The 18210-nt window shown below is 43.4% G+C and overlaps 2 protein-coding genes across 5 annotated transcripts in view; one reads left to right on the top strand and one right to left on the bottom strand.

Moving 5' to 3' along the window:
• Positions 1-48: 48 nt before the first annotated feature.
• On the bottom strand, positions 49-18156 carry TPMT (thiopurine S-methyltransferase). 3 transcript variants are annotated; one of them, XM_075921194.1, is made up of 10 exons: positions 18023-18151; positions 17613-17705; positions 16786-17012; positions 15604-15696; positions 11955-12087; positions 9927-9979; positions 5206-5280; positions 3730-3815; positions 1845-1889; positions 49-432 (listed from the first exon to the last, which is right to left on the bottom strand). In XM_075921194.1, the coding sequence occupies exons 3-10, from the start codon at positions 16923-16925 to the stop codon at positions 311-313; spliced, it is 747 nt and encodes a 248-aa protein (XP_075777309.1). In that variant the 5' UTR covers positions 16926-17012; positions 17613-17705; positions 18023-18151; the 3' UTR covers positions 49-310. The 3 variants fall into 3 exon arrangements, with proteins under 3 accessions (XP_075777309.1, XP_075777307.1, XP_075777308.1); XM_075921192.1 differs by having other exon boundaries at positions 17618-17705; XM_075921193.1 differs by lacking the exon at positions 17613-17705 and having other exon boundaries at positions 18023-18156.
• Positions 17709-18210, top strand: part of KDM1B (lysine demethylase 1B) — a 39074-nt gene continuing 38572 nt past the window's right edge. The window contains exon 1 of one of the 2 annotated variants that reach the window (XM_075921178.1): positions 17709-17727. The gene's annotated coding sequence lies outside the window, so the exon portion shown is untranslated. Of the gene's footprint in view, positions 17728-18109; positions 18193-18210 lie in introns of those variants that run through there. The other variant, XM_075921176.1, reaches the window with a different exon arrangement.

Raw genomic sequence — 18210 nt, 5'->3', positions numbered from 1 at the left:
CAATTTCTTTTTATATACATTATTTTTTATTTTAATTATTTGAAATAATACAGGAGACAGAGGTACAATGTTACAATGATTATTAAAATAATTTCAATGCTACAAATCTTACAATGCAGATTACGCAAATCAAATCAGATGTATAGTTAATTGTCTTTGAATGCATGAAGTCTTCAAAAGACAAAGATGTCCCAGAACCCACTTTTCATACCCTGAGGCATTTCAGAATTCCAAATATCCAGCTCATGTCAAAGAAAGTGTGATCAATATAATTCTTTCCATCTTAATACATTTTTTGTTCATTGTTTCATCAAGGAACAGACTTTAAAGTAAGCAAATATATTACTTCCAGGAAATAATCTAGTCCCCAGGCCCTGTGCTTGTCCGAGAAGTCATCAACCTTCTCAAGATCCTTGATTTCACAGAATTTTCCTGAAAAAGAAGATTAGCAATGTACAGATATGATAAAAGATTACAATAATTTGTTTTTGCTTTTTCAATCGTGAACTTTTTATGCTCTTAGAACAAATCTTTCTGATCTAACTCATTTGTAGACCAGCATAAATAAGGTAACCAGCATTTAGCCCTCTTTCACAATTGTATGCCACTGTTAATTAAGAATAATTCATGCTGTTTAGATCCTTCAGAGGTTTGAGACGGGAGTAAACTACAGGAACTGTGAACCAAAGTTTAATTTAAGGCATCTCAAGGATGAAATGTCAATCTTAACTCAATTTTGTTGTTTCAGTAGTTTTACTTTCGATCTTTAATTCCCTTAACATGGTGGTTTACTATCATCATACTTTTTTTTTTGCAAGTTAACTTTGGTCTCAGAATTATAGCAGAAAACACACAGATAATGGGGCAAGGTACTTGTGTTAAATGAACAAACAATAAGGCTTGGGGGCATAGGAGGGGGGACCAACCAAAATGTCAGATCAGAAAGGACATGAGAAAATTATTATAGGGCCAGCAGTGATAAGCTATGGGATAAATGAACATAGGGATATAGGTTGAATTATGGGATAGGGATGTTACATTTTGAGTAATTGACTAATTGAATAGTTGATATAATTTGTATCCACTATTGGATTAGTCAATAGGGCACCTCCACCTTTGGAACAGTGCAGGGCTGTTGCTATATTTCAAAGGCGAAAGCACTGTGGGGAGCACGGACTGGCAGGACAGTCCCCTGCTGGCCCCATGTTCCCCACAGTATTTCAAAGCGGCAGTGCCACGGGGAGCCCGGGATCAGCTGGCGATTTCCCCGCTGACCCTGGGCTCTGTGTGGCGCTGACGCTTAGAAACGTTGCAGGGTGCCCAGCGTCAGTGTGGCACTGCCGCTTTGAAATGCTGCATGCAGCCTGGGGACACTGCCACTGAGTACCACCTCCTCTTCCCCCACCACTTGCTGCCTCTTTCTGACAGAGGCAACAAGAGGAGGAAGGGAAGTGACTACTCAAGTAGACTAGCCGATAAGCATTTGCTTGTCGACTAGTCGTCCACATCCCTATTATTGAAGACTCCGCATGGAAAGTAACCTTGGGCCATAGGGACTGTACATGTCTTATTGGTAGCACAGGTTCATATTTCCTTTACAGTGTGTATTTAAACAATGAGCCTATATATCTTTCAGGGAAGTGATGTTTGTTGTGCATATCAATAATCTTGGAGTGAAAAGGTATTTATTTTCACACTGTATGTCTCCCCAGATTTTGTACATGAAGCAAACATCCTTATAGGCTTTCTTCTCAATTGCTTCAGAACAAGTCAAAATACTAGAATATCAACACATTTGTTTGCGACGTTTTGGAAAAATCATAACTGCAGTGGAGTTAACCTACCAAATAAACTTTTAATTTCAGTATCAGGAACATAAAATGGTGGACCTGGGGAGAAAAAGGGAAAGTTGAATCAGCAAAAGTCATAATGACTCTTCTAATATTATAATGAAGCAAACACTGGCCAAATATATTTTAACATTTTCTCTTATAAAAATGAATTATTATAGGTTATTTTACAATGTTTTTCAAGAGCTGTTCAATAAGCAGTGGAAAACCTGTTTGTATTAAGTTAATAATTATCAAGGAAAACTGAAGGCACATCTGGGCTTAATAAAAATAATTCATCAGCCCGATATAATACTTAACATGTATATAAAGCTTTTCATCTTCAAAGCATTTTGCAAACATTCATTAATGAATGATTATACCACCTGGAGGAAGCCATGCCTGATTTTAGGTCATGAGGTACTGAAAATCCTGCCTTAGTGCCCATCATAAATATAATATGATTTTCAGATAATGAGGGTGCAAATGAGGGAGCAAAGCTAGAGTAAGGGAGGGGTGGCAACAAAAGGGGTAAACAGGACACACTTTATAAAAAATAGTGAAGGCAACATTGTTTTTCATTTTGTTTCACAATTCCCATCTTCCTTCCCCCCTGCCCTTTTTAGCATTGAGATCAAGCATGAAAAATTTCTGCCTTTTAGGAATTTTATTCCAAAGCTGAGAAGCAAGTGGAAACAGGGTTATAAAGAATTTTCAAACAAACAAACAAAACATCATAAACTTTTACTACCATGAATGTTAAAAATAAACAGAAACACATACAAAATCTGGACACCAAATTTGTTGACACAAACAACTGAGGCAAAATTTTACCATATACATATTGAAAAAAGTTTTTCCTGCAGGGTGACAAAGTGATATCACGTTACTCTACGCTGCCCTCTCCCCCCCCCAGGCTCAACAGAGTTCCCAGAAGGGAAAGAGGCAGCCATGGCTCAGGACTGTTCTTCCCACCCCTTGTAGCCCCCGGCTCCCCTGAAGGAGGATCAGTGGATGGCAGCAATGGCTCCTTGCTGCACTGGGGACCCCAATGCTCCAGGACCCAGCAGGGAACCACTGCTTCCGGCAGCTCGGGCCAGGAGCACTGGGGCCACCGCTTTTCTGGAGCTCCAGCTGGGAACTTCTTGCCCCCTCCCCCTGCAAGATTAGTACACCAGTGCCAGCTTCCTGTGGGGGAGTGGGGAGAGGAGAAAACCCCGAGGCTCCACGCCAGAGGCCCCCTTCTTCATAGCAGCGTGTGCGCTTCTCTGCAAGCTGCCTCCGGTACGGAGCCTTGGGCCTCTCTTCCCTGCAGGAAGCCGACGCTGGTGCACTAATTTTACGGGGAGAGGTGGGTCTCAGCTGGAGCTCCAGGCATGCAACATCCCCAGCATGCCTTGCCCGAGCAGCCAGAAGTAGTAGTTCCCCGCTGAGCGTCAGGAACCCCAGAGCAGCAAGGAGCCACTGCTGCTGCCCCCGTCCCTCCGGCTCAGCCCTGGCCCTCCTCCAGCAGCCTGGGGGGGGGGGGGGGGAGGGAGTCCGGGGTTGGTTGTGGCTGGGGGGAGGTTGGTGAGGAGGATGGGGGGGGGGGGGGAGGGAGAAGGCGAGAGGCCAGGGCTGTGGCTGAGGGAAGTGAGAGGCTGGGGCTGGCATGGCCCTGGACTCTCCCCAGCAGCTGGGGCTGGCATGGCCCCTGGCCTTCCCCTCCCTGGCTGTTGGAGGGGCCGAAGAGGCCAGGGCTGGCACAGCCCCTGGGGGGAGAGCCTGGCTTGCTTACCCCCACAGACAGTGGTGTTGGCAACTGCAGTCAGCAGCAGGCACTGCCCCCTACTATGTGTGGTGTATATAAAAATATATAAAAGTGATATTACTTCTAAAGAAAATGATTAAAAGTTCTGACCTTTATGTTTATTTGCATCATACAGAACAGTAACCATGAGATAACAACAGCTTCTTTCCATTAGAGACAACATCAAATTGGCATAGCTAAAAAGAAAAAAAATAAATATTTGCATTTGTGATTGTTTTGTAAAGATTTGGTACATAGAGTACTCAAAATGTTCAGCAAAAAAGTTACACAATGTATTCCTGCACAGAACAGTACAAACATTCCCTTAAAATGCATATAGACTAATTTAACTGAGGAGGTTCTAGAGTAAAATCCTTTGTGGTATACACACAACATATGAAATCCTAAATAAAATTAATACATTTCTACTTTCAACACGTGCACATGCACAAACACAACAATTTTTATGTGAACTAACAAAAACAAGAAAATGAAAGCTGACAGTATTTAAGTCTGCAGTAGTCTATAGCTACTGTAAAGTTGCCTATATGGTATTGATTTTGTTAATTCACTGCATTTTCTACAAAGTCAGGACCATGTATTCAACTTAAGTTAATATCCAGTAGCAGGTAAGGTGAAGAGAGATATTCCTGGGTAAGACTGGAGGAGGGAAATAAAGGGGAAAAGAGGAGAATAAACAGGATGGAGTGAGGTGAAAATGGTGAAAACAGTGGAGACCCAAACAAACAAAAACATGAGAAGCATTTTCCAGATCTACCACTAGATGGGAACAGTAGGTTTGCTACTGCTGGTATAGAACTTAATAAATAAAGCCCTGTAAATCCACAGATATCCATGGATAGCTGCATCCACAGGTATGGATGAGGATATCCGCAGCTCATTTTTGCAAATACTGATGTGGATACACATTTTGTATCAGCACAGGGCTCTAATAAGTAATGTACTGTAGAACCTCAGAGTTATGAACAAACTCCTCAGGAATGATGGTTGTTTGTAAATCTAAAATATTTGTAATTCTGAACAAAACACTATGGTTGTTCTTTCAACAATTTACAGCTGAACATTGACTTAATACAGCTTTGAAATTTTACTGTGCAGAAGAAAAAATACTGCTTTTAACCACCTTAATTTAAATTAAATAACCACAGAAACAGTTTCCTTCTCAGATTTTTTAAACCTTCCTTTTTTTAGTAGCTTACATTTAACATAGGACTGTATTTACTTTATTTATTTTTGTCTCTGTTCCTGTGTGATTAAGTTCCAAATTAGGCATGTGGCTGAGTGGTCAGTTTCTGACTCTGAGATTCTTCTATATAGTCCTTATGCCAAAATGGTATTGTTTGTATTGGCTAGACCATTTCTAGAAAGAAACACTGTTTCCAAACATAGTGTTCAATTATTCTAGTTGCCACATGAGGCAAAGGAGGACTTAGCCAGGATATATCAGAGTTTAAGATAAGTGAGGGATGGCTGATTAGTCAATGCCCGGAAACTAGGCCATACCTGTCACAACAATCAGAAAATACATCAGAAAGAAAACCATAATAAAATAAACACATTACTTACCGTTCTCTGTCACATGGGTTAATGGCTACTAGGGATCCTCTGTCCCAAATCCCATCAAACTTGCCAACAATGGCACTATAAGTAGCAGGAAGGAAAAATATTAAAAAATAAAATAATCTTGTTTATAATTCGACCGACACACTTTTGCAAAAGTGAAAACTCTCTAATATGCTCTGCACGTACATAGTGGACTGATACGCTGCTATGGTCTAGGCAAGGGTCGACAATCTTTTCAAACTAAAGAGCCAAACTACAACAAAATTCAGAACAAGTGGTCAACAAACAGCCAGTACAAGAATGCCCATGTGCATGGCTGATAATATACAATTTATAGATACTGACATAATGATTAATATAGCATAAATGAAACATTGTACACACAGACTTTATTTAATGGGACTTCTGCTGCTATTGGGGGTGCAGGAGTGAGGGTTGGGATGTATGAGGGGCTCAGAGCAAGGGGTTGGGATGTGTGGGAGGTGAAAGAAGCAGGGCATGGTGCTGGGGGTGGGGAGTATGTGGAGAGGCCCAGATTACCTTTCCTGGCAGGGGCTGGACTGCTGTACCTGGGCAGTAGTGGCTGGATGAGGGACCAGGCCAGGATCGCCGCAGCACAGCCTTATCAAAGGGTAGCAGAATCATTCCACCATTTCTATACCACCCAGAGGTGACCTCTACATATGTAATATTCCTGTCTAATATGCAGCTTCCTGTCCCCAGCCTCAATCCTGGGACAGGCCCCACTGTCTGGCCCCCATCTGGCCACAGCAAAGGGCGCGGGAAAGGGCGCACTGCTAGCTCTTCCTGTGGCCAGTGGGGGCCAGACAGTGGGGCCTGTCCCAGGATTGAGGCTGGGGACAGGAAGCTGCAGCCAGATGGGGGCTGGGCCCTGACTGGGGCCTTGTTGGTCGGGCTGCCGTGGGAGCAGACACACTGGGGCCCAGCTCCAGTTCCAGAACATAGGGCAGCAGGGATGGCCAAGAGAGTCATATTTGGCTCGCTAGCCATAGGTTATCTACACTGGTTTAACTCCTTAATGCTACAAAATATTTTGAAATGGGCCTCAAGGAATATTACATATGTAGAGGTCATCTCTGGGTGATATAGAAATGGTGGAATGATTCTGCTACCCTTTGACAAGGCTGTGCTAGGGTTAAGAGGAGACCCAAGAGACATTCAAATGCCACCCAACTGATTAGCAGAGTGCCTACAGCATGTTTTTGGATTCTGACCTGTAACCCTATCCTGTACTTCTCTGTCTGGTGCAATGAGACATGAAACATGACTTGTTTTCTTTCAGAGGTCTGCAAGGAGAGGCATTCACATTACTATTTGCCTTCTACATGCACTTACAATTGGCTTTTAAATAGAACATCTCACAATCAAGACATGATATTTCAGAGCCAATTTAAGTAGGGGAATAGCACAGTGTAGTTAACAGTGTCCTAGATTTGGATTCATGAGCTTTGGGTTCCATTTCCACCTCTGCCACTGCCCTGCTGTATAGCTTTGGGGAAGCCACCTCACCTCTTTGTGTTTCTGTTTTTCCTCCTACCTCTTGCCTGTACTGTCTAATTAGACAGTAAACCCTTCGGAGCAGGTACTGTTTCCCACTGTATTTATATAGCACCTCGCTGTCCAAGATCCCTAATTTTGGTTGCGAATTCTTGGGACTACTGTAACACAAATGATAATGATACATAAAATAATTGCTTTTTATCAGGGTTGGGCAACTGTAAGTCAGTAGAAGGCCATACAAAGGACTAAACCCCTTTGGAATTGCAAAGTATGTGACACAGGTGTGTGTGTGTCTTGGCCCGCTCTGACTGTGGAATCTGTGATGCAGATAAGGGGAAAAGTGGCAAGAAGAGGAGTCAGGCCCAGTCCTGGAGGTACATGATGGAGGAATCTTGGCGAGGAAGGTCCTGCCCCTATCTGGTGAGAGACCCCAGGAGGATAGGTGACCCTGCCTTCCACACACCTTGGCAGAAGTGGCTCGTGTGCCACAGCTCTCAGCCTAGCTCCATGCTCCAGCCCATTGCTCTAGGGATGTAAATGGTTAACCACTAGGGGCTGAGCAGCTTCCCACTTGCCCCAGGCAGGGTGCTGCACCAGCCCCGTGGGGCTCACCGCAGGCAAGGGCTGCTCAGGCAGCCCCTGTCTGTGGTGGGCCCAGCCCGGCCCCCTGCCACAAGTTACATGCTAGCACTCCGAAAGTGGGTCTGCTCCCAGGGAACCGGCTTTGCTGAGGTAGGGAAGTCTCCCCGGGAGTGGGGTCAGCAGAACACAGTGGGAAAATTCTCTAATCTTCATACTGCAGCACGTGTAACCACTAGGAATTTTAGCAGTTACACAGTTACACTTTTAAATGATTTTTTACATCCCTACTTGCCACTTTTTTTATGTTATGGAACACTCCTCATGATGCCTTGCTCTCTTCCTGCCCTTGACATTGCTGAATCTCCAGCCCTAAGCTATGTTGTGGGCTGTCACATAAAAAGATGTGGCAAGCCAAATGTTACTCCTGGGCTACCAGCTGCCTACCCCTGGTTTAAAAATTGTTTCTAGGCCCAATCCTGAAAAATCACACTCAAGCAAAAATCCCGTTGATTTATGGCAACATTTGCCTCTATCAGGGCTGGTGTGTTTAGTTAGTACTCAGATTATAAAAAGTTTACAATCTTCCATTCAGAATTGTTATGAGCCTCAGTTCATTGCTTAGTTTAACTGCTTTACATACAACACAGCATACCTGCAAAGAGTAATAATTCTTGTCATTAATTAACCCCCCCCCCCAAAAAAAAAGCCTGAATTGTCTCATTTGAGCACATGCTCAAACCATGTTATGAATTTAGAACATAAGTGACTAATCACAGGCCAGCTGACAAAAGAGCCAAGTAAGCTTATCTCCCAGCTACTAATCATGTACTACCCATATTATGTGTGAACAGAGCCACAATAGTCTTCAAATTGTTGTACTGAAAGAAAAGTGTTCACACTTTTACCACTCTTTTAGAATATTGCATAAGAGTGTCTTACTAAAAAACATCACAAATTAGAAATGTAGGAAAAAATGTACAAACATGTATGTGCCTGTTTATTTTGTCCTCTGTTGGTAACAGATCATATATTCTCACTTTTTGGACTACTGATTCACACTAACAGCACTGCTATTTTTCCTACACATTTTGTTTTACTTTGAAATATCATTCCATATTGGTATGTGGGAGGTTTTAAATTTTGCCATGTTATTTGCACTATATTTTAAAAATAAATTACTTTTTCCACTTTGGATAGGACATATTGACTATTTATTTATATTAAAGAAGCCATTATTGCAAGGGCAGCATAATTACACAAACAAAAAAGAACTAGCTAAGTCATACCAAAGCTTAGTGACAATTTGTTACATTATAACTTTGGATATTAGGATTGAATACTTCTCCATTTATCCAAAGTATAAATATAAAATATCTTAGAGCCAGCATTACATTCCAGTCTCCTAATCTGCAAATTATGCATTTTCTTTCTAGTGGCTCTGACACTGATAATTTACAAAGATAAATGATTGATTTCCTCATAGTACTGTAAAGCTATGGGTTAATACTGCTCATATTAATAGCCTGCTCCTGCAGTTCATATTGAGGCAAAACTCATCAACTCTAAAGGGAGTTTTATCTAAATAACAACTGCAATATTGGTACTATCCTCCGGTTGCTGAATGCCCTTAACTCCCTGTTTTCTGGTCTGGCGGAACACTATTCAGCACATGATCAGAGGCAAGAAAAGTGATTATAAGTTTCCTTTTGTATCTTCCTCTGTGCTGGAGAACGCAAAGTTGCATAGGTGGCTTTGTAACACCCAGTGATTGCCTGGCACAACTGAAAGCCTCCACTTGGTGGATCTGCAGCTCTGAACCAGAAAACGGGTGCGAAACTGCCTTAATGGACTAGTAACTCTGGCCCACTGGCTGCTCTGAATACTGAGAGAGCATTCAGCATTATGAAGGACTGAGTCAGTAGCAAAGAGGCAAGGCTTGATTTGGAAAGATGCTGAATCACAGAATCTCTCACACTATATTACTGTGGGGCAGATGACAACATGCTCCACTCCCACTGACCAGGCAAAGTTAAAGAACTCCTGGGATCACAACAAGCCCCTACCCCTCACACCTCTGAGGTGTGTCTGGCCTGGAGGCAGGCTCTCAAAAGGGAGGAAATCAGTACAGTAGAGCTAGCAAGAAGAGCCAGGGTTTAAAGCTCCCAAACTGGAAGCACTCGCTGACCTAAGGCTTTCAAGTGAGGCCTGCCTGAGCCTTCTGGAGAAGCAGATGATTTGGGCTTATGTTGTATCACAATCCCATCATGATTTAGTCATAACCTTTACTCATTTTAAGGAACTGAGAATGCCTATTAGCCCTGAGAGTCTACTTCCCTCTCTCTTGCATTTTCGTTATGTATGGACTGCTTTATAGCCGCTGGAACAGGGTAGATTCATACAAGATACAGCTGCAGGGCAGTATTCTGCACCCCAGAAACAGACCACATGGTTGTGGCTGCTTGTAACCCGGGGTCTTAGCCTATGAAAATCAGAGTTGCAAAAGCTCAGTGCTTCTTATAATGTTGTCCTTGCTTCTCAAATGTCTTTGGCTAGTTTAGACAAAACAATCTAAAAATACGTTTTTAAAAATTGGATTGTGGAAGCATGTTATTCATTCTTACCTGTTCACATCATAGATACTGCAACAGTACAGAGAAATGTTCCCAGAGGTACTCTATAATGAAAAGCAGGGAAACAGCATTAGTGAACCACATAGATCTCTATATAAAAACCCAAGTGGGGGAAGAATTAAGAGAAATGTTCTTTTACTTTTTCCTTATTGAAGTACCGCAAGGCCCTATAACTGCTGTCTCACTACTATTACGTGGTGTAGACTAAAAGGCTTTGATTCATCAGAGAGAAAAGGTGGGTGAGGTAATGATTTATTGGACCAACTTCTGTTGGTGAGAAAGACAAGCTTTCCAGCTACTCAGAACTCTTCTTCAGGTCTGGGAAAGATACTCCCTCCCAGTGTCACAGCTAAATATAAGGCTAAACAGGTAGTTTAGCATAAGAATTTAGCACATAAGGGACCAATCATGGTTAAGTGGCCTGTTAACACTCCTGTAGCCATAGGACAAAAAGGGGGTTAGGGGTTACAGACTGTTAATAAGTCATAAATCCAAGTCTGTATTAAAGGCAGTTATACATTTAAAACACTGCATCAGTGCAGCCTTGCTGCTGTAGTGCTTAAGTAAAAACACTTTTACAGCAACGAGAGAGTTTCTCCTTGTCAAATGTACTGAATCTACTTCCATGAGAGGAGGTAGCTGTGTAGTCTGGAGAAGCTCTCCCATTGACACAGAGCTATCCATGGATTTTAACTGAACAACCTCACACACAAAAATGAAAGGAAAAAAAAAATCACACCATCTGTGGATGAACTTTTCATTTGACCTATTAGTTCTCATACTCAAAGGAAATGTGCAAAACAGTTTTCAAAGATGAGGCAGGGAGCTTACATTCACAACTTTGCTAGACTCTAAAATCATGGTCTTAATAAAACAATGAGGAGTCCTGTGGTACCTTAAAGACTAACACATTTATTTAAGTATAAGCTTTTGTGGATCAAAACTACTTCGTCAGCTCTGTGGTGTGGAAATCTCAGAGGTCAGGATATCCCAGCTGACAAAGTGATTTTGACCCACAAAAGCTTATGCCTAAATAAATCTGTAAGTCTTTAAGGTGCCATAGGTCTCCTTGTTGTTTTTGCAGATACAGACTAACGTGGCTACCCTTCAGAGACTGATCGTAATAAAACACTGGTTTTATGGCTTATTATAACAATCCATAACCCACTATGCTCCCTTTATGTTATTAATGGTCCATTTTACCTTGAATGGTCCTTTAGACTAAGTTTAGCATAAACAGTCAGCACAATCTGTTCAACGTTGTATTTAGCTGTGAGGGCGGCAGTATCTTTCCCAAAAAGCTTATCTCTCTCACCAAAAGAAATTGGTCCAATAAAAGATATTGCTTTAGCCACCTCTCTCTACTCTCGTGGGACCAACTAGGCTACAACACCACTGCATACAACTGATATCATCAGGGTTTTTAAGCAAATGTTTAATTTTAAGCACATGAAGAGCCTCTTAAATATCTTGCTGAATGAGGGCCAAACTAAATAACAGCTTGAGAACAGTCCTTCTATATAAAAAATTTCCTGTGGGATGATAGAGTGATGTAAGCATGTCACTCTGCATCCCACTGCCCCCCCTCCCTCCTCAGCTGCCCACCTCCACCCTTCCTGCTGCTAACCCAACAGGGATCGGCAGCCTATGGTGCCCGAGCAAAGCAGCACTGATGATAAGCTGCTGCTGCTGGTGGGCTTGTGGGAGGGATTGCAGTGCTCCAGCCCCAGCCTTGCCCTCCTTGGAGGACAGAGGGGGTGGGAGTGGGGGAAGCCAGGGCTACCTACCCTCCAGAAAGGGGGGTTGGCAAGCACAGCAAGCAAGGGGTACTGCCCCCTAGTTATCCAGTATAAAATTCAACTTCATCTTTCATCTATTCTAAAGAGGAGTCCCAAAAGAAGGGAAAAGACAAGACAAAGAAGCTCTAAATGGCTGAAGACTGTCTTGACCTGCTCAGCTATCCCTGAGCTGCATCATTAAGTATGTAAAAAGATTTGACCATGCAAGCACAAAACAAACCTTAAACACTTTGGCTCCAGAATTCCCTGGGACTGGTTCTTCAGAATAAGGAAGATTCTGTTCTGTGAAAAATTCTTTCAGTGCACATTCACTGAGTTCCACACCAATCACAGAGTGTCCCATGTCAGCTAACCTAGGCACAGCAATAAAAATTTTCAAGTTTACTTTGTTATTTGTGATTTGTGATTCCTTTGTGATTTTTTACATAATTTTGATACCCCATCTTGAGGTAGAAAATGGATGAGTATCTCTTACAGAACAGTGTTTTATTTCAGCAATTTTTTTCAGAATCCAGGCTCTTGTGAGATAGGATTTACAGGCAGTCCCCGAGTTACGCGGATCCGACTTATGTCGGATCCGCACTTACAAACGGGGCCCTCTCCCTGGTCTCCAGCAGACCAGGGAGAGGAAGCAAAGCGGCGGAACACGCGGGCAGCGGGCAGCCCAGACGTGTCTGGGCTGTCCGCCGCCTGCGTGTTCCGCCGCTTTGCTCCCCGTCCCCCTGGTCTGCAGACCGGGGGATGGGGAGCAAAGCAGAACAAAGCCGCGGAGCCCGAGGGCAGCAGGACAGCCACGGCACGTCTGGGCTGTCCTGCTGCCCCCGTGCTCCGCGGCTTTGCTCCAGGCACCTGTGGTACAGCAGCTGGGGCGCTGCTGGTTGGTCCCGTAGCGCCGCTCTGGGCGCTACAGGACCAACCCGGCAGCACCCCAGCTGCTCTGCCCCAGGCGTCCTGATTCAGCCACGGCTGGTCAGTTTCAGCAGCGGCTGAATCAGGACGCCTGGGGCAGAGCAGCTTGGGTGCTGCTGGGTTGGTCCAGCGGCGGCGCTACTGGACCAACCCAGCAGAACCCCAGCTGCTCTGCCCCAGGCGTCCCCATGTCAGCCGCTGCTGAAACTGACCAGTGGCTGACTACAGGAAGCCCCTGCCCCAGGCTTCCTGGAATCAGCCACTGATCAGTTTCAGCAGCAGCTGACTTCGGGATGCCTGGGGTTCTTAAGTTGAATCTGTATGTAAGTCGGAACTGGCGTCCAGATTCAGCCACTGTTGAAACTGATTAGTTTCAGCAGTGGCTGAATCTGGACGCCAGTTCCGACTTACATACAGATTCAACTTAAGAACAAACCTACAGTCCCTATCTTGTACGTAACCCGGGGACTGCCTGTATATGGATATTTTTAATCTTGGAGTTTTCTCATTTTATTGAAAAAATGTTGGATATTAATTTTGCATGGATATTTGAGTAGCTCTTGATATGAATTAAGGAATGCACTCTGTGTGAATTTGATAAGCTCACATGCAATTGATTATTCATTTTTACTATATTAATGGAAAATATGGGGTCACTACAGGGGCCAGTAATAATATTGCCCTCCCATGGTGGACGGCCAAAGGATTCAATCACCTAGCAGATAGTGTTTGTTTGATATTTCACATCCTGTTCAAGTTATTGCAACATCAGGGTTTGAAAATGCTCAAATGCCTCTGAATAGTAAGAAACTTTCTCTGGGAAGCATGAGGAGATAGACCAATGTTTCTTAAACTTTTTAAGACTGTGAAACACCAAACAATTTTTTTTTTTGGAGGAACACCAAGGGTTTTTTGTTGAGCAAAAAAAAAAGAAAAACCAAACCATCCAACCCGGACCAGATGACACTTTTACTTCTGAGGACAATATTCACTCCCTGCCCAATGATAATAAGTATCATATCTTTTTAAATTGAAGTATCCCAAATTATATTACAATAACTTTAAATAGTATATTGTGGGATGTCTGTGAGCAGCCTTCAACTATAAACAAACACACACACAAATACACAAACAAAACCTGGCAATCGCTATCCATTAAATAATAATAAAAAAAAGTTTTCAGGAAAACAAAAATGAAGAAGTAACATTGTGCCCCCCATCATGGAAGCTTCTGACACAACCTCCAAGTTTTTCCGCCCTCTCCCCAGGCAGGGGCTGGGCTGGCATCACTCACAGCTGCCCGGGGAAGGGTTAATGATGTCACTCCTCTCACTTTCCCCACCCTCCCTCAATCACAAACTTAGCCTCGGCTTTCATTTTTAAAGCTGAGCAGTCCAATGCCAAGAGACAGCTCCTGCTTTTTATTTTATTTTTTTATTTTTTAATTTTTCAGGTCCTTTGGGCCCGGCCCTTGAGCCTCCGGAGCAGCGCGCGTGCGTACGCGTGTACCAAAAGTACAGAGAGTTGCTGGGGGAGAGGAAGGGAGGGCAGGAGGTGAGCGTGCTCCCTAGAAGTGGGGCTGGGTGGATATAAGTGGGAAGAGTTTTGGGCAGTTGCCACGGGCTGCGCTGGGCGTCTCCTGCACAAATCCAGCAAGGAAGAACAGAAGCGCAGGGATTCCCCTTTTAAGATGGCTATCTTCTCTGCAATACACTTTGGACTGTCTTGCGGCACACCGGTGTGCCATGGAAAACAGTTTAAGAAACGCTGAGCTAGACCATCACTTTCTCAAACACTTATGCTTATGGTTATGAAGAAAACTTTCCAAATTTGAACTAAAGACGAATAATGACCTATACATACCAAATAATAGCAGTGCAGTCTTTAGTAACTGTGATCCATATTACATGATATGTGTTTTTAGCAACGTTATACTGCACGCCTGAATGACTCAGCATTACTACACTGTACACATTACTGCTATTGCATATTAGGGATTTTAAAATTCATTAATTTTTGTAACTGTGTAACAGCTGAAATTTTTCAGTGGTTACACGTTTACACAGGGGGCGGGGGAGGACAGGTGGGAGATGGTGCTTGCAGGGAGCTTGCTTTTAAGCCAGCTCTCCCTGATCACTGGCTCCCTCCCTCCAATTGCCTTTGTATCAGAGGCAGCAGCGTGGAAGGGGGGAGAGGAAAGACAGCTCTGTGGGAGCCAGTGCTCATGGGGAACTGGCTTAAAAGCCGGCTCCCTGTGCATACCGGTTCCACTCCCCATCCCGCACCGTGCTGCTGCTTCTAATACAAAGGCTGCAGTGGGGGCCGCAGTAGGGCAGGGGAGAGGGAGGAGCAGCTGCTGCCTCTGAGCCTGCATCAGCCTGGCCAGAGCCAGAGCCCAAGACAGCTGGGTCAGGGCCAGCATACAGCCACCTGGCTGCAGGGCCAGAGCCGGCATCTAGCAGTGGGACTAGAGCAGCAGAGCTGTGGCCAGTGGTAAATGTGTCCAGCAAGCCCAGCCACATCTGGCAGCCCAGCCAGACTAGAGGCAAATGGGAGGGACTGGCCGGGCTGGAAGTAGAACAGGCAGTAGGCTGGGGGGCCACTGCAAACTACCCCAAATAGGCACACAGGACTCTCCAAACCAAAAATCTTAAACAGCTTACTCTTGTATATCCTAGCTGCTTTTGTCAATATCACATTTTTTTATACAGCCAAATTGTTGTTTTTTCCTACATAAATGTTTGCAAACTGTTTGTTACGATTACCTCATCACTGGAAAATGTGAACAAATTAAATGCTGCCTTTTAAAAAAAATCTCTGGTGAATATGTAAAAGCAAAACAACAATATATGTTGGTGACAATAGAGGATATTACATTCATTTATTTACAGATACACAGACCAGATGATACACTTTCAAAGTAAATTAGAAGATTTCTATTCCTAAGGGCTGTGCATTACCATTTCATTTCTACCGCTTTGCCACAAAGTGGAAAAAATATCCTGAGTCTGCTCCTGCCATTAAGAAGAACATCCAGATACTTCCTTAAAATCCTGCAGAAGAAATATAAATAACTATTTAGTATTGGAACTGTTTCATATTCATAGTTGAAAAGCCAGTGTAGCCAAGGAAGGATAAATGATGTGAAGTATATATAGGATATAATGGTGAAATATAAGTATTAATTAATGCTGTAAACACAAGGCCTTTGGCTGTAAAATATTTTGTTTAGGCAAATTACATTTTAGGATTTAGGGTAAGTTATGATAACTTAAGTTAATAATACATTCACTGAGCTTGTCTATATATTTGTGATATACAGATTTTTTAAAAGAAGTGCTGATTTGGATAAAACATACAAGAGCTCAGCAGATACCACAAGATGACCATTGGCAGCCTGAGTGAAATGTTAGAGATTTTCTGTTACTATGGTGATAAAGTGACAAATGTTCATTAACATACAGGGAACTAACAAGAAGCCTATGGAAAATGAGACTGTAGAAGTAGTGAGATGTGGAAAATAAAATAAGGAAAAGGAGCGAAAACCATCATAATTATGTAGGAACCCCTGTGGGCATCAGTGCAACTGATTACAAAAGCTGCACCCAACTCTGAAAGGGCTAATTTAGATGATTAAAACTGAACAAACCTAAAACATCTGAATTTTCTCTACATTATTGACTTCTTATATATAATTCAAATTGGGCAGCATAAGTAGAATAATCAGTCTGGGTATGAGGGCCAAATCTTGCAATGTGTAGCATGTGGGTAAATTGCTGTGCATATACACTACCTTGACCTAAACTTACTTTGCATATGCAAGACTGGCGTCTAAAACAATTAATAAATACTGTAAAAGTGTTTCACACCAGAAAACACACACTGAACATAAGTTTCATGGTCTAAAGATCTAATTTAAGATGAAAAAGTTTGATAAGCACAGTGATCTTTCCATTATCCTTTTGATGGCAGCTCAAACAGTCATAATTATAGCTGCTTTGAACAGGGCTACTACAATACACTTTGATGTTTGTACCCAGGCTTCATTTTTATGACAGGCTTTCTGAAAGTCAGATTATTTCATTATCATTCATTATATGTTGAACCTTAAAACAGCAAAAGTAGAAGAAAGAGCTACATACGGATGTACTTGTTCCCTATGAAATCCAATGTTTCTCATTGTCCATTTTTGCTGCCATTCTTCTTTGGTCACTACTCTATCTTGTTGTTGCCCAATATCAGTGCCTTCTTCTATTCTTGGTATGTTTGTAAAACTGTCCATGGTCTCATATACTTATGTTGTCTATGTCGAAAGTAAAAATATAAATTCCCCAACCAATATTTTGTACCATGCACAGACGTCCTGATCCTGCAATTGAAGAATAGAAAGCATTAGAGCAGGGCTGCTCTTTTCTTTTCTCCTTTTTCCAGGCATGGCTGGAATGTTGGAAGCTTAAAATATACAAAATTAATAACATAAGGTTTCAGAAAAAATAATTTCTCATTTTAAATTACATTTTAAAGACAAAAAATCAGATTTGTTTTTTCCTTATAAAAAGATACTAAAGAACAAACGATAGTGCCAGACTACTAATTTTATAAACAAGAAATTAAATAATTAAATGTCCAAAGAGTAATCCAATACACCACCTGGTGAAGGAGCGACCATTTCACAATGAAAAATTTACAAGTAATTTTTCTTAACTTTTATTTTAGTCAGCAATTTCATTAATGTATTTTCCCACGGGGGAGGAGGCATCCAAGGAAATAAAGTATAAATAGAAAAAAAATAAAACGAAACAAAAGAGACGAGACTGAGCTGGGTAATGCGTATTGTACAACACCAACTATGAGATTATGAAACAAGCTTATGCCATCAGTTAACTTGCTCCTCAATTACAGTAAAAAGCTGTGTTGCGCAAGCCCTGCTCCCTCCTTTAAGGCCTTACATTGCGTTTTCTCCACACACCTCACCTGGGCCTTGATGCTGCACACGTGTTCGTGCTGAAGGTAAAAGCTCCAACCCTGCCGGGATGGACTGCAAGGGGATTTACTCCCCTGCCTAAAAGGAAGCACAACAAATGGTCTGGTAGCACTTTATAGACCAGGGGGCTGTCCTGGGCTCTAGTCAGAAACTAAGGAGTAAGGGCCAGCCAGGGCGAGGGGAGGGAGGCTGCAGAGCCTCCGAGGAAACCCTCCCGAGTCTTTTCCTCTGCTGGGGGCTGCAGAGCCAGATGGGGGAGCCCGACCTGCCACCTGCGCCCCATGCCACGGGTGAAGCCCGAGCTCACTCAGCTCCCCGCCCCCCGCAGCGTCTTTCCCTCCCCCCTCCACGCCCCGGCCCCCGCTGCCAGACACCCAGCCCCGGCCTGAGCTTGCCTGGCGCGGCCGCCGCTCCGCAGGGCAGGACACGCCGCTTCCCGGCCCGGCTGGCAGCAGGGGGCGGAACCCGCTGTCCCCGCCCCCTGCCCCGCACGCTACGCGCCGGGCCGGGCCGAGCGGCAGCGGAAGCGGCAGGAGGATGGTGGGAGCGGCGGCGCCCTGCTGCGGTGAGTGGCCCCTGCCCG

Source organism: Pelodiscus sinensis, chromosome 2, assembly GCF_049634645.1.
Source record: "Pelodiscus sinensis isolate JC-2024 chromosome 2, ASM4963464v1, whole genome shotgun sequence".
NCBI lineage: Eukaryota > Metazoa > Chordata > Testudines > Trionychidae > Pelodiscus > Pelodiscus sinensis.
This window is presented reverse-complemented; position numbering and strand designations above follow the sequence as displayed.

What these genes read in the sequence shown, in the direction of transcription:
- TPMT (XM_075921193.1), bottom strand. Translation starts at nt 16,925, where the DNA reads ATGGACAGTTTTACAAACATACCAAGAATAGAAGAAGGCACTGATATT. An exon ending in AACCCATGTGACAGAGAACG is followed by an intron (nt 3,816 to 5,205) that starts GTAAGTAATGTG and finishes TTTTCTTTTTAG; the next exon opens with CTATGCCAATTTGATGTTGT. An exon ending in TGATGCAAATAAACATAAAG is followed by an intron (nt 1,890 to 3,729) that starts GTCAGAACTTTT and finishes TTTTCTCCCCAG; the next exon opens with GTCCACCATTTTATGTTCCT.